At 43.6% G+C, this 27354-nt stretch overlaps 1 protein-coding gene across 5 annotated transcripts in view; it reads right to left on the reverse strand.

The window, feature by feature from the left end:
• Positions 1-27354, reverse strand: part of Cacna1d (calcium channel, voltage-dependent, L type, alpha 1D subunit) — a 506855-nt gene that overhangs the window by 47836 nt on the left and 431665 nt on the right. For all 5 annotated transcript variants that reach the window (XM_013030746.1, XM_013030744.1, XM_013030745.1 and 2 more), the window contains 11 exons: positions 26589-26718; positions 23474-23533; positions 20348-20454; positions 18661-18748; positions 17946-18053; positions 17811-17863; positions 16303-16449; positions 14244-14445; positions 11343-11501; positions 9963-10073; positions 1514-1597 (listed from right to left, as the gene is read on the reverse strand). In XM_013030746.1, the coding sequence (XP_012886200.1) occupies positions 1514-1597; positions 9963-10073; positions 11343-11501; positions 14244-14445; positions 16303-16449; positions 17811-17863; positions 17946-18053; positions 18661-18748; positions 20348-20454; positions 23474-23533; positions 26589-26718 (1249 nt within the window). The remainder of the gene's footprint in view (positions 1-1513; positions 1598-9962; positions 10074-11342; positions 11502-14243; positions 14446-16302; positions 16450-17810; positions 17864-17945; positions 18054-18660; positions 18749-20347; positions 20455-23473; positions 23534-26588; positions 26719-27354) is intronic.

A 27354-nucleotide genomic window follows, 5' to 3' on the forward strand; every position in this document is an offset into this window, starting at 1 on the left:
TAGCTGGGCAGGGCATGTGGGTGGGGGCACAAGTAGACTGGCAACAGGAAGCAGAAGCCAACACTGCACCACAGTCCCTCCCATGCATCTCCACTCATCTCCTTGAGAAACACACATACACACTAGACATCCACCAAGACTTGCTGATGAACTGGTGCCAGGCCAGTGAACAGAGATCTTTCTGTCTGTCCCAGGCCTTTGGTCCAGGCAAAGGTCAGACAAAGAGAGACAGATGGGAGGTGATGCTCTCTTTCTCAAGCCTCTTAATTTTGAAAGGGATTCTCATCTCAATTTTGAGTTCTTAGGCGGCTCTTTCCCCCTTATCACAGGGCTGTGCACATGCTCCCTAATCAGCTTTACTAGCATGTAAAGGCAAAGGAATGGCGACTCTCCTTGTTACACATTAGGCCTGCCTCCCCTTGGCCCCACAGTCGTCATCCTTTGGGGAGCTTCAGCCTGAAATGTTCACCAATGCCACCAGCTGGGCCCAGAGCAGACTAAGGTACAAGAGGATACTAGCAGGCACAGCTGTGGGTTTCCCTCTGGTGCCTTCACAGATCATGTGGGCACAAGGATACTTATTATTAACTCCATTCTACTTCTTGGAAAACAAAGGCACAAAGCAGTTAGTTAGGTGTCCGGCCCACTGTCACAGAGCTAGCATGTAACATTACTCACACACTAATAAAACGAGGGGCCGGTTAGCCATTAAAATTTTAAGTGATCTTTTAAAACTTAAAATTGGTTTAGTTCCAAAGTGGTATTTCTGTTTACTTTCTTACTTCTTCAAGGAAATGGGGGAGGCTGGAGCTGGAGGAAGGGAGGGAAGAGTATCAATTGACCTTCATTTTTCAAAAAGACTGTGTGTCTAGGTTCCCAATGTATATGGAAAGTCATGGGTGGGAATTCTGGTCTCCTCTTTCAGAATCAATGAAAACAATGACATTATAGGACACAAAGTTTGCTACTTACATTCACTTCAGTTATAGCAATATCAACGACGCTACCAACAACAATTAAGGCATCAAAAGTGTTCCATGCATCAGTGAAATAGTGCTGTTAGGGCAAACATTCAGAAGCCACAGAGGAGAGGAAGCGCAATAGGAAAAAAGAAGAAAAGGACAGTGTTATCAAAGGGGAACATTCTAGCATTATGCCACCCGGCTACTTGAAAAAACGCACTAAGACAAACATGTCATACATACATCACTTTAGGATGGCTTCTGACATAGGAAATAAAAGCAATTACAGACACTCTATCTTGCCTTGTCTACTAGCGGCAGGGGTCAATCCTGCCCAAGAGTCAGCTCTGCAAAGGCAATTGGTGTCTTCAAAGCCTTGGGCTAAAACTCTACTCTACAAGATCTTTCCCACAGCTTCATCAGGAAATGCCTGTTTTCAGATCAAGTGTGATTGGGATCTGTGACTTGTCCAAGTGATGCCACCGCAGGGCAGAAAGCGGAATGTGCAGACAGAGGCGAAAGGACGCAGGCCAGGCCGGGTGCATACTCACGTCTGCTTCGCTGAGGGCCACGTCTATAATGCTGCCGATTACGATGAGGGAGTCAAACGTGTTCCAGGCGTCACTAAAATACCCCTGAACAGAGCGGGTGGGGCAGATGTTTATGAGCACGTATGAATGAAACATCACACGGATCATAGGGGGACACATCTGAATTCCTGCAGCACCCAAGGCAACCGGGGGGGCGGGCGGGGGGAAAGGCAAAAAGGAGGCAACAATACTGTCCACTGGTGGAAAGGGGCACAGAGGGGGTGGCTGGGCACTTGTGCGTGTAAGAAAGGGTGTGTGTGAGAGACAGTGCACACACACACACACACACACACACACACACACACAGCCTCTGAGCAGAGAAAGCAACCTTGCCCAGGCACCTAGCATGTCCATCCTAAACCATGACAAACTAACAGAATAGCCAGGCTCTTCTGGTCCTTCCAATAATTTCTGACCACTACTTGCCTCTCTTCTCTCTCGTAAAGAGCCACAGCAGTAGGCATATCACACCTTTTCATTTTCGTGCCACTTCAAACTAGCCAGCAGCCCTCCTGCATCCTCAATCGTCCAGTATTACAAAGGCTGCACCCTGTTACAGGATGACCAAATCAACTCTCAGTCTTCAAAGAGTTCTTTGTCTAAAGAACACAGACAGATTTGGCCTAAAAGTCACAGTTTATAGCAAGAGAGAGGCACAGAGACTGAAGGCATAGCTTTGTGGCAGAGAAATGCTTAGATATGAGGATGGAGCTTCAGCTCCACTGTAGCTGAAGCAGGTTCTACAGAGGATCTGAGTACTTATGATGGAGAGAAGACTCAAGAGCTCCCTCAGTCTTGAAGAAGCCCCAAGTTGCCAACCTACTCTTCTTTCCACCTTGACTGTGGCTCTTCTCTGACCTCTCCATTCTCTAGGCTAAGATGACTTTATCCCCATGAATACCATTAGGCTCCTCCACACCTCTTGTGCCTCTACAAGCCTAACCTCCCCAGCTCATATCTCTCTGCCCAGATTCACTTCCTCCTTCCAGGTCAGATAAATGCCAGCTCCTTTATGGAGCCCAGCCACTCCCTCCTGACTACCCACATTGCATCATCTTGACTATCTCTCTCTCTCATACCTTGATTTTATAAAGTCTACCTCCCCTTCCAAGGAGGACTGCACTGCTCATTCTGTCCTCATCTCCACCAACACTGACATCTGACCCAGAGTCCTAAACACAGTAGTGTTTGACATACAGAGGTCTTCATTCCACCAACTGGCACCCTACTGGTCACTCAGCTTCTACTGGTTCTTGATTTTCTAGTCTTGACATTTTACCAGTTCTAAGGTATAATAGTCCCACGGATTGAATTACAAATCCACACATATGTGCCATACATTGTATATCACACAGTAGATGCTAAACTAGTGGCACCTCTGGAAACAACCTGTCAGAGGTGGTGGGTTCATTCTGTACACAGAACCAGGAGCTTTCTGGTTGCCACAACTGGACTGTCTATAAATCAATCACATCTTCTTAACAAATGAGTATATGTCTTGGAAATAAAAATTCAAGTCTAATGTTATGTAAAGAAGGGTCCAGCATGTTTACAACTGGGTATTTTGAGTACAGTACTAAGTATTAAGAATGTACTTTGAAATATCAGGTTCCAGGAACTGTGATCAAATGCAGGCCCAGAGGAAACTGCTATATAGCCACAGTCTTTTGTGACACTATAGAATATGTGGACATGTTGAATGTCTTCATTGGAGCATTAGAAATTTTTTCAACATGTTCCCCACCTCCCCCAGGCCCCGGTGCCCCATTAATAGGAAAGTCATCACGTTCCAATCAGTTACTGTCTTAATTTCTTGTTAAACAAGGTAAGATTTCCCCACCCAGATTCTGTGACTTCTGACTTACTCTAAGCCTCTCACCCTGAAAATCATATTGCCTCTCCCATACTTGACCCTTGCTGATTGTCACTCTCTGAAACTCCTCTCTCATCAGTCCAAGCAGCCAACAAAATAAGTTATCTTGCACTAAGTCTGTCATCTGTGTTTAGAAGTCTAATGGGAAGGTCTACCTCAAAATATAACTTACACCTCTTAGTTTGTCTTCCCATGAATTCATGATCCTTGGCTGGCAAAACTGAAGGAAGAAGAGAGGCATCTTTAAGTCTAGACTTGAGATCCTCAAGAGGTCAGAGGTAGGGTAAAGATCTGGCACCAGGATATAAAGGAAGTCCTCTGACAAGTCAGCTGGGTCACATGGTTCCTTCAGCGTTGGCACTGATACCCAAGGCTGTGAGCATGGTGGATCCTCTGGAATCATTTCTACTTGTCACACATGATGGGTAGCAAGCAGTTCTTTGCACTGCTGGCAATGCTGTAGACTACACTAAGGGGAAGAGTCTTATTTAGAGCAACTCATAGAGGCTAAACAGCATGGCAATCTTCCCCCTCCTTCAGGGGGAAATTTATGCCTTAATCAAATGCTTGGTGTGGGTAGGCCCTAGACTGCTAGAGTACTCTCAGAGCATGGATACTGACTCCTGAGGCACACAATCAAGCTCTGCCCATGCCCGTACCACATGCTTGTTATCTCTCCTTTTGCTGGATAGATTTACCAGAAGCCAAATTCACTGTGCATTGCACTTCAGCCCCACTCACAATTCATCTACAACCTAAAATGATCAGGGTTCCCACTGTTGTGTTATTCCCATCAGCTCACTAGCAGATGGAGGCCAATTCTGATGCACTGTGGTAGATAAAATTCCTTCCCATTAACATGATACAAAGGTTTAATACTTCTCTGGGGTCCTAGAAATGTTCATGAATGTCAGTGACTCTTTCTCTAGAAAATCACTCAGTCACAAAATGGTGCCCAAATTCTCATATTTCATGGATCAAAGGCTGACACCCCTAATCTAGGCAACAGGAAACTTGACTTAGTGCAGGTGGCTAGAATCAAAGGGTCTGACCAGGTGGCTCTGACAGGAACTCAGGGGAGGCAGAAATGCCAGCCCTCCCATTCTTCCCACATACTGCTTCCCTGTTTAGCAGCCTCCTATTTAATAAAATCACTGCTGAGTGAGCATGACTCAGTTCCCCCACCCTTTATAGCCACCATGGCATCTGCTGAAGATGGGCCCATATCCATACTCTGTCCTCTCAGATGATAGCGACATGTCCTCCCCAAACTAAATTTTACAGCCAAGTCCCCTCAAGGAGAACCAGTTTCATCTACCTAAAGAAACCAAACAAGTCAGCCACATGCAATAACATTTATTATCCAAAAATATCTTGACTCTGGAAATTTTAAGTCATGAACCTGACCTTGCAGAATTAGAGCCAGGAAGCTCTATTATTCCTAGGAGCTCTGTGCTGACTCCTGATAGTAGGCTCTTACAACCTAGGGCTTCAAGAACATGGGTTTTGACTTTACCTCTAGCCAGGACAGAGCAGAGGTTTGGGTATGGTAAGGGGCAATGTGTGCAGAAGGGATGCAAATGGGATACGAAAAAGCAGCTCACATCTAGGTTCCTTTTTCTGCCTGAATTCACTCTCATCAGCAGATCTGAAGAATGCATATCTATACAAAGGACTTGTCTTCTGCCATTCACCATAGAAGCCAGATCAGTCCAATTTCTGGCAGGGATGTTTGGGCAATATGTGACCTATGTGATCATCTGTAGTATAAAATGACAACTTTCTAACTAATACATCCCTTTCAAAAGACAAAGCAGGGGCCTAAGGAAAATATACCCTACTCTGGTAACTCTGTTCTACCAGATATCCTGTGATAGAAAAGCAAGTACCATCTTAGACCAAGCAGCAGCTAGAACCTCATCCATTAATTCCTTATTCCACTCCATCAATCTTTACAGAGTAATCACATGCAGGGGACTTTATGTGAGGCCCTGTGAACTTAAAGACAGCCTATGATCTTAAAAGCTCTTGCTCCTTAGAAAATGGAGAGAAACAAGGAGCAGTGTGAATGAGAACAACACAGGATAAGCTCCTTGCGGATGCACATGTCAATGAACAAGTAGCCTTGGCAGGATGAGTATGGACAGCGACACAGAGGGACAATTTTTCAGTAGACCTTAATACATACAAGGGCAAAAAAAAAAGGATTTTCAGACAGGCTTGTGAGCATGGGAAAGTCTAGCAACTTCATATTCTAGGATGGAGTGGGGAAAAAGGAATAGCAGTGAGTAACAGAAAGTGAGGCAAAAATATGCCTGGACCAATGTTTTATGGAGGATTTTGAATATTAGCCTTAAAAAATACCTTTTTGTGGGGCTAGGCACCGGTGACTCATGCCTGTAATCCTAGCTACTCCAGACGCTGAGATCTGAAGATAATGGTTAGAAGCCAGTCTAGGCAGGAAAGTCCATGAGACGCTTATCTCCATTTAAGCACCCCAAAAGCCTGCTGAAAAAGATCTGTGGCTCAAGTGATAGAGCACTAGACTTGAGCAAAAAAGCTCAGGGACAGGGCCCAGACCCTGGGTTCAAGCCCCAGAACCAGCACCAAAACAAACAAAAAATACCACTTTTTCCCCTCTCAAACAATAGGTGGCTAGATTATCACCAGAAGAGTGGCCTAGCCAACTGACTTTTTGCTTACAAAAGGAGTAACTGAAAGATAAAAGGAAGAGCTGGGAACAGGAGACTGCTTAAAAAAAAAAAAAAAGCAGGCAGTCAGCGTAGCCTACAAGGGAGGGCAGGCAGATCTGGGTGAGACTGAAGGCCACCATAGCCTTGGGCATATGTGTATCTTAATGAAGAGAAGAGGAGCAGGAGAGCTCTGGGTGACCCTGACACTGAAGAGGTAAGATGAGAGGACAATGCTCACCAAGGAATCAGTATGAAGTTCTAAGGGCAGGGATATTTGGTTTCAAGCATTACTTGGTACTGAAAATAAATCATTTACAAAGACGTGGTCACTGAAGAACTAAAAAGACAGTACTGAATTGTCTTTCAACGAATGTGCTGTAGGGTATTACTGGAGTTTAGAAGCCATACACTTATTAGGGGTCCTGGAGCCTGGGGTTGGGGGTGGGAGTGGTGACTCTAAGTCAATTTGTTTTTATTTTCTCCAAGCCCAAGGTAGCTAGGAGTATAAATTAGATATTTGCAGGGAAGAAATGAGATCAGAAGGCTTTGATGACTAAGACTAGGGAACAGAGTGTGGCTCCCTGGAGAAAAGTCCATGGCCACAGCAGGTAGTTAGGGACAGGATCAAGTTCTGGCCAAAACACCAGAGAACATCTGGAAATATCTGAAAATATACCGAGGGAACACAGACAGACTAGGCCCACTGACTCCACAGAAGTGCTCTTTATAATGGTAGAAGCCAATATTTTGGGAAAGCCTCTCCTCCTTTCTGGAAGCATAAGAATTAATTGGAGAATTTCTGCAACTTCCCTGGGAAGTACTGGAGGAAAAGGACAAGGGGATGAGTTTTTTTTTTTTTTTACCTAAGTAATGGCCTGCTTTTCAAAACTATAGCTCCGAGGTCAACTTCAAGTCCAAAGCTCAATCTGGACTGCATAAGGTTGATGCCCTACACGTAGGCTTTCTCCTTGAAGTCTCAATACAATAAATTAAAGTACTTGCTTGCCTTTCCTTGATGCTTTTGTTCTTTAATTTCTCATCACCTTTCACTCTTGTCAACCTATGATCAAAACCAGCTTTTCCCATGAAGAGAGACTGCCTGCCTACTGTAGAAGCTCCCAGCTGCTTGTGGATGTGAACCCCACATGGCAGCAGACCATTTCCTTCTAAATGTGCTTTGTTAGGAGGTCCCGTTACTCAACCAGATTCTCTTATAAGCAAGATCAGAATCCTCCCATTATTTTAACCCTTGCCTCCTGAAATGCCTCTGCCTTCCCAGGAAGAACTCTGTCTAACTTCACTTTCTGCATCTGTTTTACGTAACAACTGCCATCTACTGACAGCGATGCTGGGAAGCCCTTCAAGAAAGTGTGCTCACATAATACATAAGTTGGCCTCCAAAACCCTGGCACAGAGCTCCCATAAAAGAGACAGACTCTCAGGAGATTCTATCTCCTTGGAACTATCCCCTTGGAACATTCATCCCCAAAGCTCTGAAATTGCTTCTGGGCCTAAATACCCCATACTGTCTAGGTACAAGAGAACCTCACTGGCTCCTTTGTAAAACAAAAGGGCATGGCTTGTAAGCATTGAAGAAACAAACTAAGTTTTAAAGATCAGGATGGATTTCAAGAAGAACTTTGCTTTGCTTCATCTCTCTTGGCACACAGTGCAGCCACAGCGCTCTGTAAGTGCAGAGATGCCACCGTTATTGCAAGAGTTCTCACAGTGGTAATTCGGGGTCATCTCAGCTTATGAAAATATCTTGCTGAGTAAAACTATAAAGCAGCATAATTTTCTGGCGGAAATGACCCATTTTAAAACTCCTATCTATATCAGTACTGATTATAAATTAGTTACTCATTTCCTCCTTGATAACACCCAACTGTTCACACGCTACTGAACCTGCCTCCCAGGCATGATGATTTACTGGTACAAGCAAGGTGCTATAAGCCAGTGCATTGGCTTACTAGAGGACACAAGCAGAACATACATATACACATACAGTCACACAAATGTACACACATTGTGTACACAAGCTCCTTCATACACTCAAAAGCACAGGCATATATATACATATATTTATGTGTGTGTGTGTGTGTGTGTGTGTGTGTGTGTGTGTGTGTATTAACTCCAGAAGTAAATTAACTCCAGAAGTAAAGCTGTGGCTGAGGTGGTAGAAGGCTAGCATAAAAGCTCAGAGACAGTGCTCAGGCTCTGACTTCAAGCCCCAGGACAAGTGTGTGTACTCGCTTGCACGCGTGCACGCAACACACACACACACACACACACACACACACACACACACACACAGCTTCATCACCAGGCAAAGAAAACATGGCACAGAGTATCTGGGAAATGTTCCATGAGTATGTTCCATGTGCACATATCAAGAACTTTCCACACTTTTACTCTGCAACCTTTTCCATCAGTTCAGACGAATATTGTTCAAAGATGTAAATATGAGAGGGAAGTAAACCAAAATCTTAGAGGAATTGAAGATGAATTTGGAAAAGGAGATGTTCATGTATTTAGATATGGACAAGTCACAGCAGGTAATATCTGGCCATGCATAAAGTGCCAAATTTGACCCCACTGCAATCACCCCAATTATTCACTTACAAATGTCCTTTCTTTTTGGTCCACAAAGATCTGATAAAGATTGTACAGAAATTAATTGAAATTAAAGAAAGGAATAGTTTGTAATTAGAATTTCATCTCTCTGTGGTATATGTGAGACCATCCATTTCTTAATCGGCTTTTCTTTAGTTGGTCTTGTTTGGTGCTTCACATAGTGAGAACCAATGAGTGGGGCCCTGGTCTCTGTCATGCTCTAACTCAGAGTGTCAGAAAGAGAGTGACATCCAAATGCTTCACAGCTCAGCTCAGCTCTCAGCTCTTCTGTCTGTCTAGGGTTCTAAAATGAAGGAACATCACTGCCTAGTGATGGTGGTATTATAATGGACGCTGACAGTGAACACTATGGCACTACATGCCAGATACTTTTTTTTAAAAAAAAGCACTGGATATAATAATTGTTCACTTCTCAACAGAGTGCTATAAAATACGTCTATGAGTATTCTCATATTTTGAATGAGGAAATGGAAACACAGGAAGTGAAGTAACTTGCTTAAGATAGTAAATGGTGAAATTAGGACCCGAATCTAGGGCGATTCCAGAACTGTGCTTTTTGACATGACCTACACAGTCTGTTACACCACAGCCTTTGGCAAGCATGACTGGAGTCCACTCCCTCTTAAAGGAGATGCAATATACTGAATCATCTAATACAGTTTAATACATTTGACATCTTCCTTTCTTAAACTCAAGTGAAATTTTTCTAAATTGAACAAACAAATGATGGTATGGCCATGAGAGGCTTGTACTTGGTACCAGAACTTTCCTTAAAAGGTGAAAAGGATGCTGTGGCCAAGAACAAATAAAACTAAACTTCATGTTAGGTATCTGAAAGTAAAATCAAGATCGAAATCTTTCATGTACAAACATTTCCATGCTCAGACCATGAGGCAGGTTTCCCTGAGACAACGTGATGCATGCTGTTCTAGTAACAGAAAACCACGTTTCAGAACAATCTTCAGCCTAAAAATTCCCAATTCTCCCTTCCTCTTCTTTATCTCAGATTTGTTTTCATGGGGGCTTTACTTCTTCAGATTTATTTTTCCATAGGTGTACAGATTCTCTATCAGATGTAATGTTCTCAGTGGTAACACAGTTAGCAGCCAGAATAAGTTAGCATATTTCGTAACACAAGGTTAACAGGAAGCAGGGTGCTTCTCTGGGGGTGATTTTGGCCTTTGTGAAGTGGATGGACTCAACAACTCACCTTAGGCTTAAATGCAATGACTTTCAAAACCATCTCAACAGTGAACACCCCAGTGAAGACCATGTTCAGAATGTCCATGGCATCGTTGAACATCTTGGACTGCTCGTAGTGCTGCAGATGAAGACAGAGGTGCAGTTCTCAGACCCCCTGTGGTCTTACTCCCTTACATGCAGGCTTCCCAGGCCTCTGCATCCCTGTGGGCACCCTCCATGATTCAGCACCTTTTCCCCATGATTTGGTAAGAACTGCAGGGTCACATGGTGAACTCCCACAGAGTACAGGGGGTCTGTGACAAGATGAGGATGATTGAATGATGGAGGGGAAAAGGGGGAACAAACAGGTCTATTCTCTCTGCTCAGGATAAGAAGGATCAATCCTTTCTTCTGATAGGGCTTATACTCAGGCCCTTGACTAAGGCATGATATAGACACTACAAAAAATCTTCATGAATAAAGGTAGAATTTGGGCAGGATGTTATGCCATTTATGTCTATGTTTAATAAGCAGGCATTATAAGGTCTCCATCAGCATGTTCTCTTTTTCATTCATAAAGAATTCTTCAGCAAAAATGCCATAAAATTTATCCTTGACTGTCTGTAGCCTTGTTGTCTAGATGGCATTGAGGGCTGGTTTGATTTGCTCAAGTTCTTTAGGTGCAAGCAAAATCTGGATCTAGACCTTGGCCGTTGCTTTCTGGCCTACTGTCATACCTACTGAACAACAAAACCTCTGAAAACATTCACTGTTGATACTGTTCTGCAATCTAAGAACTTGGCTTATTCAAGTGAGATACAGTCCTTGCTCCAACATCAGCAAGAAGCAACAGTAATTCAGGTCAAACTCAATTATTTCACTGGCATACTGGAACCACTTTGAGGGCCAGGAATGTAACTTGGGTTCTACTTTTCCACACTGGGTGTTCACAAACAGTCCAACATAAACTTTTTTTTTATCTGAGGAAAGGGTAATAGATTTCTCCATTTACCAGTAAAGTGAAGCTCAGAAAATTTAAATACCTTTCACAGAACTGGCAACTTTTCTACCCAGCTGGTAAGGAGTAAAACCAAGGACTGAAGTGACTGTTTGTGGAACTCCTAAGCTTGCATCCTCAATTTCTTCCTGGCCACAGGAGACCCACAGAGAACTGAATGCTACAGGCAGGCTCCATAGGACTTATATATACCATCTGCTCAAAGGAGTGATCTGAAAGATCTACCATGACAAGAGTCAGCCAGAATGGGGCACTGCCATGCTACTGCCCGAACTCATCAGAAAATCAAACTCATCCTCGTGTGAGAGGGAGCACTCCACCCTCAGAATCTTGGGTACAGGGCTGCGCAGAACGCCCAGACTTGGTTCCCACAGCTGTCTCCATTTTTACCTGCATGGCCAAGCAGAGTGTGTTGAGCATGATGAGGACAAACATCATGTATTCGAAAGGCGAAGAGTTCACCACGTACCAGAATTTGTACTGGTAGGGGTTTTTGGGGATGTATCTCCTCAAGGGACGTGCTTTCAAGGCGTATTCGACACACTGACGCTGCAACAGCAGAAAAGGGAAAACACGGAGTTCTGAGAACTTCTAGGGAAGGAGCACACAGCAGTTATCTGCCCTGCCAGAGCTCACTCCAGCCTCCAGGGAGGGGACCAAGGACGATGTGAAAATGACACGAGCAGTCTCCCTTTTTGCCATGGTACTACCAAGACACTCAAGGTCCAGCATACATCACCAACTCTGTTCCTCATGCCAATCTCCAGGAAATTGAATGCTTTTGATATTATTTTTGCTTACTACAACTATACCCAGAGGGCTGGGCATGATGCCTCATACCTGTAATCCTAGCTAGCTGGGAGATGCAGATAGAAGGCAACCCCGGCCAGGAGGAAAAGTTAGTGAGACCTCATCTGAAAAATAATCCAGCTGGGTGTGGTGGCAAGTATCTCTAATACCAGCTACTCAGGAGACAGATGTAGAAAGATTGTGATCTAAGGCCAGCTTGGGCAAAAATCATGACATCCTATCCAAAAAATAAATTAATGACAAGAGGATTGGGGCACAGAAAGTGCAATGTCCTGAGTTTCAATCTTCTCCCCCCGCAAGTCCTGGGACTTGAACTGTCCTGGGCACTGCCCTTGAGCTTCTTTTGCTCAAGGCTAGCACTCTACCACTTGAGCCACAATGACACTTCTGGCTTTCTCTTTTTATGTAGTGCTGAGGAATCAAACCCAGGGCTTCATTCATGCTAGGAAAGCACTCTACCACTTGAGCCACAGCATCACTTCCAGCTTTTCCTGAGGAATCAAGCCCAGGGTTTCATGCATGCTAGTCAAGCACTCTACCAACTAAGCCACATTCCCAGTCTCCTGAATTTCAATCTTTAGTACCACAATACACAAACAAAAACTGTAGCCAGAGTTTTTGCTGAAGACCTATAGTATTTAACATATAAGCAGAGGAGTGAGGACTTGTCCCAGACCATTCTGCTAGTGGGACTTGACAGCGTATCAGCCCCAGAAGAGGAAGCCAACTGCCAAAAGTCATACGCTCTTCAAGAACCAGAGGACCTAGGCTAACTTCCTGGGACAGCAGCCTCTTGACTGCTCAGATGGACCCATAAGATGCCTCTCTTCTGAAGGCAGGATGAGCTAAGCATTGATGCCTTATGGTAAGTTGTCAATGTGTCTCTCTGAGAGATGGGGGTTCAGGAGCTTGACATGCTCATTTCAGAATCCCAGGAAAGGATAATAATGGTTTGACTAAGGTGAATTAAGATTGGGTCTTAACCAGAGTACTGTCCTTCCCACTCATACTGGAGATGAAGGGTTAGTGCTCTGGAACAAGACCAGAGGGAACATTCAGCCCTGAGAGCTTTCAGCTCATTCCTGAGTCCCTAGACCTGTCTCACTCTTCCTTTGACTCTGAATACATCAGGCTAAGACGTTCCCTGTATCCAAGACTTGGTGCCACTTTGACTTTACCTGCCCTGATTATGGCCCTGATTTGAGACTTTGGGGAACCTTGGCTGCTGACACACTATAGTGTTGGCCCTGCCTGGATGGCTTTGGACCTACCATTCATCTTGTCTTCCTCATATGAGGAAAGGGTTGGGACAAGTCTCCTTTGGACTGTCACTGGTGGATCTGCAAGAATATCCTCACAACTCTAAGGGAAGTCTTTCTACAAATCAAACCACCAGGGCATCCTCATGTTTCCTATGAAACAGCTCTACCTGGGTCATATGTTTCTTTATGCCAGCTCACCTCAGGAAGCCCCAGCTACCAGGTCATTCTTGCTTATTATGTCATCATCAAAGCAGAGATACTACTGATAGAGACTGAGAGAAGCTCTAAATCTCAGCCACGCTGGAGAGTTCAAAGGATCTTTCAAGAAGCAACTCCTTAATGGTCTTAATTTAGAGATAATGGAATAAGTGTAAGGATGGACCTAATATCATAGAACAGATACAAAAAGAGCAGGGCCAGAGAACTCCTGGATTTCTGGTATCACCAGTGCTCATAGCTGAAAACCCTGTGCTTTTACCAGACTGGCTAAAACAAGGTGCTAGAGAAAGAATTACGCAAGTGAAACTTCAGTCCCCAGTTCAATGTTTCTGGCTTTCCCTGTTCTATTAGAGGGTTCTTCCTCCTAAGTCAGCAATTCTTGACCAGGGACCACCATGTTCCCCAGAACATACCTGGAAATGTAGGAAAATACTAGGTTGTCACAGATAAGGGGGGGTACAACTGGCATCTAGTGAGTAGAGGGCACAGATGGTTCCTATAGCCCTGGAAATATAAACAAGAACTATCTAGCCTACAACATCAAGTGTCAAGGTGATGAAAATCTACCCTAAGCTAACACTAAGGAGTCTTCAGTAGGAACTGTGGAAACTTACTGTTCTCTGTCCCCAGATCATAAAATCCCACTAGATTCTGAGCCATCACGAATGGCTCATGGTCTAAGAAATTGGCCAAAGCATTCTCTGATTTCTTACCAACAGGCCTGGGGATGAGTTTCACAATCATAGTCTATTTCGTATGAAGCTGGGGATTGAACCAAGGACTTGTTAGGTAAGCACTCCAACCCTGAGCTATAACCTTAGCCCTTCACCATCTCTGGGGACCTGACTCTCCACAGGGAGATTTAATGTCACTGAGCATGTGCTCTGCTTAGGGCCCTGAGCCACCCACATGGATACCCTTCTCTGTGTGGAGGGAAAACAATTGAAAGGAGATCTGCTCTTTCTCAAGGGAGGAAGCACAAACAGTGTGTGACTTTAACCTGATTTTTATCCAGCTCACAGTTCTTATACTCTTTTTCTCCCTGCTCTTGAAATGTAACGATGACAAAGCCCACAAAAATGTTCATCATGAAGAAAGCAACAATGATGATGTAGATGATAAAGAAGATGGAGATCTCCACGCGGTAGTTGTAGACTGGGCCAACATTCTCTCCGTTGGAGTCGATGGCTTTATACAGCAACCTGGAGAGCAGAAAAACAGAGTGAGGACCTTCAACCCCACTCAGTCCACAAGGCCCAGCCCACTGTTCACTAAGCCCCAGAATTCCTCTGAACTCCTCTCATGAGATTGGTTGCTAACTCCTCATGGGGTGCCCACCAAGGCCTCTGGACACAGCCAGGTCCTTATGGGGTCCTCCTCAGCCTCAGGTCCAGACAGGAAGGGGAACCTGAGATATAACCATTGAGAGACTGTTCTGAGGACTGAAAATAAAAAAATTTCTCCAGTTTTCAATGACATTCCATTTTATTCACAGGAAAAAAAAAGAAAAGAAGAACAATGCCTATAATGTATTGAAACTGAAAACTATCCAGGCTGACAGAGAAAACTGTCTTTAAGAGAAGTTCCTTAAACTGAAATAGCTATTAAAAGTAAATATATGTCAAGCAGAATTATTGACAAAAAGGAGGAAATTACCGTAACATTCTCAATTTCAACTGACTTTTCACTCTGATGGAGATTTAACCCAAGGTGGGAACACTCCCTATGGATCCAGATTCATTTCGCTTTCACATCTGTACTGACATCCACATTCTATGCATACTCAGAGAGGGATCTAAGTGCCAAGGTCACACTCGGCAGAGGCAGAGGTGGGAGCTTAGCTCAGGCCCTCCAAACCCTGAATCTTAGGTGGATTCATTGCTCCTCAGCTTCCCAATGGCTGTGTCTAAAACCTTAAATGCAGTGTCTAAAACCTTGATACTACATCAAAGCCTCTTCAGACTGAAGGTCTTACTCTGGGCCTCTAGGAGTAAGCCATACTCAACCATCTCTTTCACTCCACAAATGCTTCTGGAAATATGACTCTCAGAGGCACACTGAGAGTTTCACCTGTGAGGCTCAGAGCACCCACCGTCTGCAGTTCCTGTAGGAACAGGGCATCTGAAGGGGAATGGGAAAGAGACTCTTGCTCTTTCTGCCTCTGTTCTATTAGTCCATCCTTACGCTTATTCCATTATCTCTAAATTAAGACCATTAAGGAGTTGCTTCTTGAAAGAGCCTTTGAATTCTCCAGCGTGGCTGAGATATAGAGTTTGTTCTACAAGCTTCTCTCAGTCTCTATCAGTGGTATCTCTGCTTTGATGATGATATAATAAGCAAGAATGATCTGGCAGCAGGGGCTTCCTGAGGTGAGCTGGCATAAAGAAACATATGACCCAGGGTAGAGTGTTTCTACTTTCTTTATGCTCTGCATGTTTTATTCACCAACATCCTAGCCATTCTAGAAGTATCTAGAAGATACTTCTGGCATCTAGGACATATCAAGGATCCTTTCTAGTTTGACTATCTGACATGCTTACTGGATTTGAGGTTTGCAGGGAACGATCATGTCCTATTTTGTTTCTTTCACAGGGCCTAACATATTTCATGGAGATGGCATCACAAACATACCTCCCTTGAACAAATGACACAGGACAACCATCTACACCTATAGTAGTGCTCATGAAGCATCAGAATGAATGGTTTGGGACATAGGAACAGCAGAAAGGCAGCTTTAGTGAAATGGCTACTGATAGGAGGGTGCAAATGCTTCTTATGACTACCTAGTCCCATTCAGAGATGCTTCTATGGTCCTAGCCCAACCCTGCTTCAAATCTGAGCAAGCTATTAGTGGGCCACAGAAGCCACTCATCTGCCTATTTGGATTGAAGAGCCACTTGGGCTGGGAAATGGTGGTAAGTGGTGCAAAGTTAAGTCACATAGCACTTCACAACTATGAAGAAGAAAAATGGGGCTCACTCCTTGAGAGAGGACTCAGCCCAGTCTCCCCGAGGAGCAGCAGATACCTCAATGGAAGACTGTGTGTTTTCTGTACTCACGCAGGCCAGCCCTCAAACGTGGAAACTGTGAAGAGCGCCATCATGGCAGAAAGGACATTGTCGAAGTTGAAGTCACTGTTTTGCCAGATCCTCTCACGGACCACAGGGCTATCAACGTCTCCATCCTTGTAGAGGATGAAAAGCCCCCTAGAGAAGAAAAGAAGTGCCAGTCACCCTGACTTCACATGTGGCAGGCAGCAGAAAGAACTAAGACAGTCCCATGGCTCCAACACCTTCAGAATGCCCTACTCAAGTCACACACCTGAGCAGGTCACAGGCAAAGCTTCTCACGTAGAAACTTTGCTTTCCCTACATTAAATTTGCTCTGCAGTTCAAGTGACTGTTGAATAGTGACTACTGCAAAGTGTATTCTCCAGAGCAGCTAAGAGATACCCAGCAGGACTGCTAACAAATGAAAACTTCCAAATTGTGTTTGGTTCTCACAGAAAACAGGCTCAAAGTATATGCTGATGAATTAAAGATATGGCCATCAGGCGTTCCATGAGCCCAGGTATACCCTTATGTACATCTTAGTTTTCAGCAAATCTCTTTCCATATCAATAACATTCCCAATTTCATTTCCAAAAGAATTCTAGAAGAACTGTTATATGATATTTCTTATAGCACTTGATGTCTGGAAGGACTCTAAGAGAAAAAGTCTGTGATTGTTATTTCACATGTGAGGAGGGACATCTCCACAGTGCTTCCATACTGCCTAACTATAGGGGCGCTCTGTCCCCCAAATCTAGGTGAAAGGTTCCACAGTCAATTTGCACCTTGTCCTCTGTGACTACATTTTTTGCTCAAGGAAACCCCAAATTATGCAAGGGGGACTGGCAGCTAGACCTTGGTCATTAAATCTTAGAAGGACAGGGTCACAGATTCTACACAACCTTAAGCTCCAGACAATGTTTTCATGCTTGCCTTCATATTCACTGGACATCTAGAGCAAAAGACATGAATACTGCCTACTGTGCCTCTCCTTTGCCAGTCTCTCTGAGTAGAAATCTGACCAAAGTGTGGGTGAGAGAAACAAGGAGTGAGGAAGCCTAGAAAGACTTCTGGAAGAGGAGAGTCACCTCCTCAATACCTTATGGATGTAAGGTCTACATCCATAAGGATATAAGGGTAGTTACTGTTTGGGACATGTCTTCATTGTTATTTCAGGATCCCCTTCCTCCTTTATAAATTTTATACCCAATAGTGAAAAACATCTGCCCATTCTTTTGGGATGATAAAAGTTTTGAAATCAGATACAGGTGCTAGATGCACATGACTTCACTAAATGCCATTGAATTGTGCACTGAAAACAATTTTAGCATCAGTGAATTTCACTTCGTTTTAGAAAACAAAGGGAAAAAACCCAACATTTATCTATCCAGCAATGAGATAAGCACACAAGTGCCTTTTATCTCCTGACTTAAACTTCTGAAATGCTAGCATGAACAATTCCTTCAAGTTTTCAACTTATTCTTCCAAATTCTGTGCTCTGCTCTCAGGACACCCACCTGCATTCTTCAGGGTTACTTTTGGCTTCATCTGTGCAGCGATAGAATTTGCCCTGGGTGCAAAACAGATAGGTTGTCAAGCACAGGTTCTTCCTTATAGAAATCAAGCCAGGCCTTGAATGAAAGCACCCCTACCTTGAACAACTGGACCCCAATGCAGGCAAACATGAACTGGAGCAGGGTGGTAACAATCATGATGTTGCCAATGGTCCGGATGGCCACGAAGACACATTGAACAACATGCTGGGGAGAAAAGAGCAGGGAGATGATAGGGTGTCAAGTGACACCCTAGAAAGGTCCTAGAAAGAGCCTAAAAAGGTGAGTTGATACAAGCCTAGGGCTTCTGTTTTACTGCACACTTTCATATCATCTTCCAACTTCACAGGCCTTTGTGTTTTACTTTCCATTGCTATTGTGAGGATTACTCCATAATTGAGCCTCTCTGGGTTCTTCTCAAGTAATTGGTTTAATTTTTAAAAACGCTATGTGGATAGCAATGTCTAGCACATAGGCTCCCCGCATCATCCCACCACCAAATAGGACTTAGAAAATACAAACCCCTCTAGATTTGTCTATAATCTGCCTGAACAGAGATTTAAAGTCAAAAATAAACACAAAGAAATACTAGTGATGAGAAAAATAATAAACATTAACCACAATGGAAAAATTGGGGATAAAAAGAAAAGAAAACTTAAAGGACACTAGGAATTGGCAGAGGTGGCTTAATTGGTGGGGGGAAAACCCCACTTGAAAATTCATCAGGCCCCAGCACAGCTCCAGTGCAGAAGCAGCAGTAATGACAGCCAAGCTTAACTCAAACCAGCCCTGCCAGAAGGATAGGAATCAATACCTTAAGTCCTTTGGCTCTGTTGATTGCTCTGAGAGGCCTCAGGACCCTTAAAACCCTCAGAATCTTCACAACGGAGATGGCACTGGATCTAAGGAAGAATAGAGGCAAAAAAGTGAGTGAAAGACATTCTGGATGGATAAGAATACTTTGAGATGAGTAGTTTTACTTGATCTACATCTCTTCAATTTGCCTGCTATCCATGTTGAACTGAGCTGATGCTTCTCTAGGATATCAGTACAATCTCTTTCCAACATATGCTACACACACAGTGCCTCCTGAGATGAGCCCATATGCACCCAAGAAGGCTCTACCTTAGGTTCACAACTAGCCTTTGCAGAAATGCAATTTATAAACTTGCTTTGTTCTTTTCACTAAACATAAATAGTAGGTTGCTTCTGGCCTTTAGGTTTCAATTTGTGTTCAAGTTTAGAAACCTTTTGCAGTATTTTGGTGCTGAGCTTCTCTGGCCTTCAAGAAGTGATGTCTGGCAGAAGACATGGGTAATCACAGTCCTGAGTGGTACTTAGGACAATGAGGTAAACTCAGTGTGCTGCGCTGGAGAGCACAGCCTTGGGGCAGTCTGTGAAGGCTGACTAGAAGAGTGATAGTCAGGAAGTTGCAAAGGAGGAGTAGGAGTTAGCTGTAGAGGGGAGAGGGTCTCCAGACCATGGGAGCAGTGCATGTAAAGGCACAAGACAGATTATAGCTCATTTGCAGCACCCCACATATGGGGACCCCTGTATAGGAGGAAGTGGGTTAGAGCTGCAGCTGGAGAAGGCAGGGAGAGTCTGGAAATTTATGGTACTTATGAAGATACAGTGTAAATGTCCTGACCTAGGCTAGGGGGCTCCTTTTTTCTGGGCATCAGTGAGAGGTAAGGAGGATGGCCAGGAAGGCAATGCTAGGCATGAGACCTTCGTCCTCCCCAATTACCTTTAGTTGGAGAGATGCTTGTGTACACATATACACACATGCAGTACTAATGATCAATTCCAAAAGAGGTGTTCAGAGGCCAGCAGGAAAGTGAGGCCACAGCTGATATTCCCAGTGGAGCCTCTGCCCCCAGGTCTGGCAAATGACATACAGGCCAGGCTCTGCAATGGCTAGTCCCCAGCAGAGATCTCCAAATGCCAACTTCTTACCTCAGATCCCTCCTAGCTGAAAAGCATCAAAGGCCAAAAGGAAAGGCTGTAGTACCTGCTGCCTCCTGGAAATTTAGGTAAGTCTTCATTATTCAGGAAGGTAGGGGCCCTGAGAGGTCACCTGGCTCCAGCTCTTCCTCTACAGAAGGGGAGCTGGGATCTGAGAGATGACAACCTCAGGCCTGGAAACAGCCCTTAGAGGAACTGGGAACTTGGCTTTCTCCCCCCTAATTAATTCTTTTACCCTTGGCTCGAAACCAGTTTCATAGGGAATAAAACAACCTAGTCTAGTAATGAGTAAAAAGAAAAAAAGCACAGGATAATAAGAATTGCCCCATCGTTTTCTGGCATGGTTGCAATTCTGTCCAAATAAATATAATCATTAAAATAATGTCTACTCTCTAAGAATTACACCAAAATTTCTTATATAAACCATTGTGTTGATATTCTTAGATGTGCGTGTGTTTGGATTTGTGCTTGCACATGTGTATATGCATATAAATATGTATGTATGTACACACACAACCACACCATAGTATACTTACTGAATCCCAAATGACACCAGAGATACCCCAACAACCAGCATATCCAACAAATTGAAGTAGTTCCTGCAGAAAGCCCCTTTGTGCAGGAATGCTCCAAAAGTTGTCATCTATAAACAGAATTAAAGGTCATTTGCTGTTTTTTCTCCCAGAGGTAAAGAAACCTGGGCTCTTCACAAAACTTTAAGGAAAGTATGACTTTATTAACAAATGCAAGCTGGGCACCAGTAGCTCATGCCTATAATCCTACCTAACCAGGAGGCTGAGATCTGAGAATCATTATTCAAAGCCAGCCCAGACAAATCTGAGAGATACTTATCTCCAGTTTACCAGCAAAAAGCCAGAAGTGGAAGTGTGGCTCAAGTAGTAGAGTACCAGCTGTGAACTTGAAAAGGCCAAGTGAGAGCACAAGCCCAATACTGGCACCAAAAGAACAAACACCAAACAAAACAGACAACAGCAAAGAACACATAAAAGGGCTAAGCAATCAAATAACTTTTACTCAAAATAAAACGCAAAAAGGGCAGCTCATTTCAGACACATTTTTTTTTTTTTTGTCAGTCATAGGGCTTGAACGGTCTGGGTGCTGTCCCCGAGCTCTTCAGTTCAAGTCAGTGCTCTACCACTTGAGCCAAAGTGCCACTTCTGATTTTCTGGTGGCTAATTGGAGATGAGAGTCTCACAGACTTTTCTGCCCAGGCTGGCTTTGAACTGCGATCCTCAGATCTCAGCCTCCTGAGTAGCTAGGATTATAGGCATGAGCCACCGGAGCCCAGCTTCAGACACATTTTTAAGGAGACAAATTTAGACTTGATTACCACAATGATAGACCTCAAATATGAATGTATCACTTGCCTGACTAAAGAACTTGTCTCAGGACAGACTGCCCATGACTACAAATGATAATGTCAACACTGACAGATGACATGGTTTCCCCAAAAATGCTGGTTTGGCCTCTCTGAGGCTCCAGTTATTGTCTACATGGTTCCAATTTTGCTCTTAGTGGAGGCAAGAAAAAGGGCAGGAGTTTAGCACTCACAGGTTCTGTTTACACAGAAATGTGCATTTTCCATGAAGAACCTTTATGATTGCTCCTATCTTTATCTACCCATTTCAGTTTCTCCATGTCTGGCTCCTCCAGCATATGGCAGGTACGGCAAGAAAGCTGTCATGTGACATCTCAGGAAGGTCATTCTCTCTACCATCCTAGCCGATGCCTTGGGTAGCTGGAGCACATACTCTGGGTAGTCCACTGAGAGTTTAGTAAAGAAGTTCCCCAGAGTCAAAACAGAAAAATAGAGTAATTCTGCAATTCTGAAGGGGGAAACAAGGTGAGTAGGGTTGAGGAAAGGCATAGTTGGGAAATACCACCCTGAATCTGAGAAAACTGCCAAAATTCAACCTTTCCAGCCTAAAAAAAGGTAATTTCCCAAAATTTAAACAAATGAGCAACTATCTTATCAAATCTTCCTCAAAGTCACCCTCAGCCAGCATTTCAGATGTGAAGTAATTCTAAGTAAATCTCTGTTCTCCATTTTCTGTATCCTTATTTTAGCTTATTTTTTCCCATTTTGTAAAATACCTACAAAATGAAGAATGACTTAGAAGATTTAAGTCACTGAGGCAAATCTACAGAAATGGAAAAGTAGCGACCATTTTTCTCCCTCTAAAATAATCCGGGGTCTCATTTTTTTTTCCATAGCTCGAGAGTAACAACTTAAAAGATAGAAAGTAAAATATAACTTCAATTAACCAGGCTTATGGACTAAGCAGAAGACTTCCCCATTAAGCTGGAACAGACAGTGAATGACCAAACAAGAAGGTGAGGCTAGAAGAGATGCCAGCAAGAACGCTGGCCCACTACCAGTGTACTCTGGAGCATGGCTTTTACCATCAAGCCACCCCAGTTATCATCTGGCCACTGTCCCCTTGCTCAACTCTGACTCAGAGAAGACTGGCAAGCAAATTCACTGGCTTCACTTAGGCAGGAAAACGAACCCAGGTTTAAACGAATTTTGATTGGTTTTGAGCCAATTTTTAAAAAAAAATTAACAATAAGAATGAAAAAGAAGTCACTACCTGGCCATGTTAATTGAGGTTTTATTTATAGGAAATTTTGTGAAGAGCCCAAGTTCCAACATAAAGTTATTGTTTTCCTTAAGATGCACACACGGAAACCTTAAAATGGCTTAAGGACAGCTGTAGTTCAAAGTCTTCACTTTTCAACGTCTTCACTCTAGAAGATGGTTGCTTTGACAGTTTTCATGGGCCCTGTTCTAGAATTGCAAGGATTCACTCCTGGAGACTCTTAGCTCTCTGCTCCTAGTCTCCAGATCTCTGAGCAGGTAAGAAGGTGCTCCCCAATGGGGTGGCCTTCACATTCAATACACAAACCGCATGCAGCACTGGCAACTGTTAGCTCATGCATGGGCAATACATTTAGGTCGTCCTGTCTGAAAAGGTGTTCCTTTTCTTTATGCAAATGCAAGCCCATCCATTAAAACAGAGACAAAGTATCTTAACAAAACGGACCCAAGTGCTCTTGCAAATCCAGTTGCAAGAAAATAGTATGTTACTATTTTAAGCCACTGAAAACATAATGTAGTCAGAGAAACAAGAAGAGAGGCATTCCTTTCATAGGATAAATGTTTTTCCTCTGACCTTGTGCCAGGGAAGGGTAAAAGAAAGTTCACACATAGTTATCTGTTATCAGTGGACAAACTTCAGAAGATTTTTTTTTCCAGAAAGGAGCAAAATGTAATTCGAACTGTTGTGAAGTCCAAGTAGCTCCTACATGCACTCAACAGTGAAAAAGAAAGCAAAAACAAGACGGAAGGGTCACAGGAAAAAATTCTTTGTTGAAAAAAAATTTAGCTAAATTGCAGAAGAAGAAGAAGAAAAAAAAAAGCCAAAAGCACTACACGCTTCTTTCCTGTGTCTCACACACAGGAGGAGCAGGCTCTTAAACACACTGCTGGTTGCCTATTACCTTCAAAATGATCTCAAATGCAAAAGTACCAGTGAAGACATAATCTGCATAGCCTAGCATCTGGAAGGTAAGCAAAACATGGCAACTATTATTGCTACAGCTGCTTTAGAGTAATGAGGATCAATGAAAAATGCCATTACCTTTAACAGGATTTCAACAGTAAAGATGGCTGTGAAAGCATAGTCAAAGTAACCCAGTATCTGCAAGGTATAACACGTGAAAATAAGAACAAGGTATAAGGACAAGCTGTGACAACCAAATGGCCACAGGTGGAAGCCTCACCTGTGGTTTGAGACCCATTTTTCAGGGAAAAACTCTTGACACTCCAGAGGTAGGGCAGAAATGCTCATGAAAGTTTATCTCTGTCCAATCACAACGTCTTTGTAACCCCCAGGGAATACTGGGGAGCCTTGCCTCTTTTAGCCACTCAGGCCAAGTGGCTTCCTGGGTTTGTGTTCCTAACCAACAAGGGCTGATTTCTGGAAGTGCTATCTTAACAACCTTTCTTCATCAATAGGCTACTTCTACCAGTGACTTTGTGGGCCCTGATAAATGACAATCACACATATTTTGGGTTTTTAATTGTGACTTGACTGAATGAAGTACACTGCCATCTAGCTGAATTTCAGACTGGTAGAGGAACAGAAATAAGGGTGTTAGTGGCAAGGCTAGTGGTATAGCTCAATGGTAGAGCACTTGCCTAGCGTTGCTCTGTGTTCTCTAGTATATTAAAAAAAAGATGTTCATGGTATCAGATAGACCCAGAAATTTCAACATGTCCCTTCAGCCAGTAATCCCTTTCTTTTTGTCCAGGCAGTCTTAATCTGCATGATTTTACTATCTGCCTTCTTCTAGTCATTGTACTGTACCTAATTCTACAGTCTTCCAAGTCTGTTTGTTTTTTTTTTAATCCTCTCAAAGGATAGACTGGCTTGGCTTCTAAAGTTCTCTCAGTATTTCTGAAAATACCTTCTAGTACCCTACAGGGTCCATGATGGAGTCTCTGTACTATTGAACTACTGCAGGGCAAGGGCCCAGCAGCAAAAAGTCTAACCACCCCAGCAAGGACACTTGCAGGGAAGGGTCTGCACACCACTGCACCCTCAGTGGTTTTCATGGAACTACAGGTGTCAAAGATAGAAGGACTGAGGAGATCATCCTGGCCTACTCTTTTTATTTAAGAGATACAGGTACTAGAAATAGATGGGGCCACCCGTTCAGGCCACTCAGCCAGTCACAGCATTGCTGTGAAAGTCAAAGGCACAAGGGCCTTGGAAGTCAGCCAGGTTATTTTACACATGGAGACACTGTAGGGGAGTGTGCTATTGCTCCTTCCCAGTAAGATGAGGACCTCTGCTTCAGGGCCAGCTCTCCTCAGAGCAAGTGCTCTTTCCAAGGGTACTCTCCTTCCAAAATATTCCTGTTAAAAAAGCTGGGCACTGGTGGCTCACGCCTGTAATCCTAGCTACTGAGGAGCTGAGATCTGAGGATCATGGTTCAAAGCCAGCCTGGGCAGAAAAGTCCATGAGACTCTTATCTCCAATTAACCACCAGAAAACTGGAAGTGGCGCTCTGGCTCAAGCAGTAGAGCACTCGCCTTGAACTGAAGAGGCAGGGACAATGCCCAAGCCTAGAGTTCGAGCCCCATGACCGACAAAAAAAAAAAAACAAAAACAAAAACAAAATATTCCTATTTCTGAATTTAACATTTCTGTTTGTGTTTCCTGGCCAAGCAATGGAAGGCATTTTCCATATATCATCAAGCCCTGCCACCTTCTCTTCATTCTCTTCTAGAACACAGTAAGATATTAATGTTGAAAACATCCAGCAGCCAGCATCATTGCTGCCAAGCCTGCTTGGTACCCAGGCTCCAATCTAAACATTTAGATTTAAGTTCTCTTCTCCTTTGTTTCCCTTAGTTTTCTTTGCCATTAAGAATCCAGCTGCTGATTAAAGAAACACTGTAATGCTTTAAAAGCAATACATACATTCATGTACATTTATTAAAGAGAACAATTATAGTTTTGGGAAAAGCAGCAAGGAAACAAATTTGTGGAGAGAAGATTATAATAATAAAAAAGAAACCAGAAGTTCCTATGTAAACTGTTTCTCAGTATGGACACTAGACTCAATGACACAGAGGCTTTTGTGCTTTTCCAATGTCTGGATCTCTGACAAAATCTTTTGAGGACTGATTAAGACAGGCTCAATGCTGTCACTGTTACACAGACACTAACACATACCACAGGAAAAGTGTTTTTCCCCTTCACATCAGAGTTCATGTCTTATCGCTGCCATAAATCACTTGGCCAGGTACTTAGTAGGGAAAAACAGTATGAAGCCTTCTTGTTATGACTGAAAACTGGGTGCACTGCTCTGCTGATCTGCCTTAATTCTAACGTCTCTAAGAATCTGATACCTCCTACATCTGCTAGTCTCCTTTCTCCTGGAGGTGTGTCAGTGATCAACTGAAACTGCATTGTAGTGACTGGGCCTGATAGTCATCAAGCCATTAGATCTTGGAAGCTGTCTGGCCTTTGGAGTTTCCTCAGTATTGAGTTGGCTAGATGCCTAAGATGGAGCTGTTAGAACAAGAACTAATTTCAGTGCAAGTTTCTTTACAATAAGGCATCTGTGGGTGCTACCTTTAAGTTAGGAAGGTGAGGAACAGTAGATAACTTAGTCCTCTGTTTTCTTAGCATAAACACATTCTACCACTCCCAAACCTCAAGTTCCTCTTTCTATGGAACCCTCAACTTACATCCCATTATCTTCCTAACTTATATTTCTCCTCAGAAATGGAGCCCGGTATCTTTGTGTATAGTCCACTTGAGAGAAATCTTCCCAAGTAAGAACTTCTGGCCTTGTGTGGCATGCCTGGATTCAATTTTACCTTCTTGCTATTTGCTCCCCTTAGGCCCAAACCTCCAAGATGTGACTGTGTATATCTGATGGGGAAGGGGAAATAACCAAAATGTCAGCAGCAAGGAGAACGGAGGAAGAAATGTAGAGTCCATGGATGCATTACCAAGTTACTGTAGAGGACTCTAAATAAAGGTCACAGTACATAATACCATTCAGATTGGTCTAATAAAGCAAAAGCTGTGGCGCTCATAACCTGGAAAACAGAGCTACAGGCGTATGCGATCTTCACTCTTAGGTCTCCTGGAGCCTCTCCGGGACATCATCTGCCTGAGAGAGACAGTGCTGACCCCAGAGGGAATCCCACCCACCTCTCCTCTCTCACAGGCTTACAGTGTTCCGGAAGGAGTGACTGCGAATGGGGTCCTCGGCAGCAAGGGCGGCACTGCTCAGCATAATGAAAACGAGGATGAGGTTGGTGAAGATATGGTGGTTGATGAGCTTGTGGCAGCCTACTCGGATCCTGTGGGGAAAGCCAACACAGGGACACAGGCTCAGACAAGGGCCCAAACAGGCTGGGTTTTTAAAAGTATAAGGCCCCCGTAGTGGTAATGGATCAGAAGGAGATGGCTGTCTCAGCTGGACCACCTATGCCCCCACCCAGGTAGAAACGAGTGATCCACTCTTCACCCCATAAAGTCTACCACCAGCTGACCCTATATGGCTGTGGAGGGGACAAAAAATGACCAGCTCTATGCTGGGTACTCCAGAGATCATTTCATCCAATCCTTAGAAGTAGGGATTTCTGTCTCCCAAAATATGGGGGGGAAAGAGGAAATGAGGCTAACATATGTGAGGGAACTTTAAGTGACACAGCTAGTAAAGACCAGACACTGATTTCCAATCCAGGTCTATTTGATTCTGAAGTTTTCTACACACAAAGCCTGACAGCATATCCTCCCTGCCTTAGAAAGAAAACTGTCAAGTTAAACTGAATTTTACCTACAATGATTCCCTATCTTGAGTCCCTCTACATAATGAACAAACTATAATCTACCTTGGTTCCAAAGCTAACTAAAGGACCAACTTAGGAGGATAACTCCCCAACAAGCATACCAATTACAACAGCCATGCCTCAGCCAATTACAGGCTGCCAACT

This window comes from Dipodomys ordii, unplaced genomic scaffold (assembly GCF_000151885.1).
Source record: "Dipodomys ordii isolate 6190 unplaced genomic scaffold, Dord_2.0 Scaffold132, whole genome shotgun sequence".
NCBI classification, from domain to species: Eukaryota; Metazoa; Chordata; class Mammalia; order Rodentia; family Heteromyidae; genus Dipodomys; species Dipodomys ordii.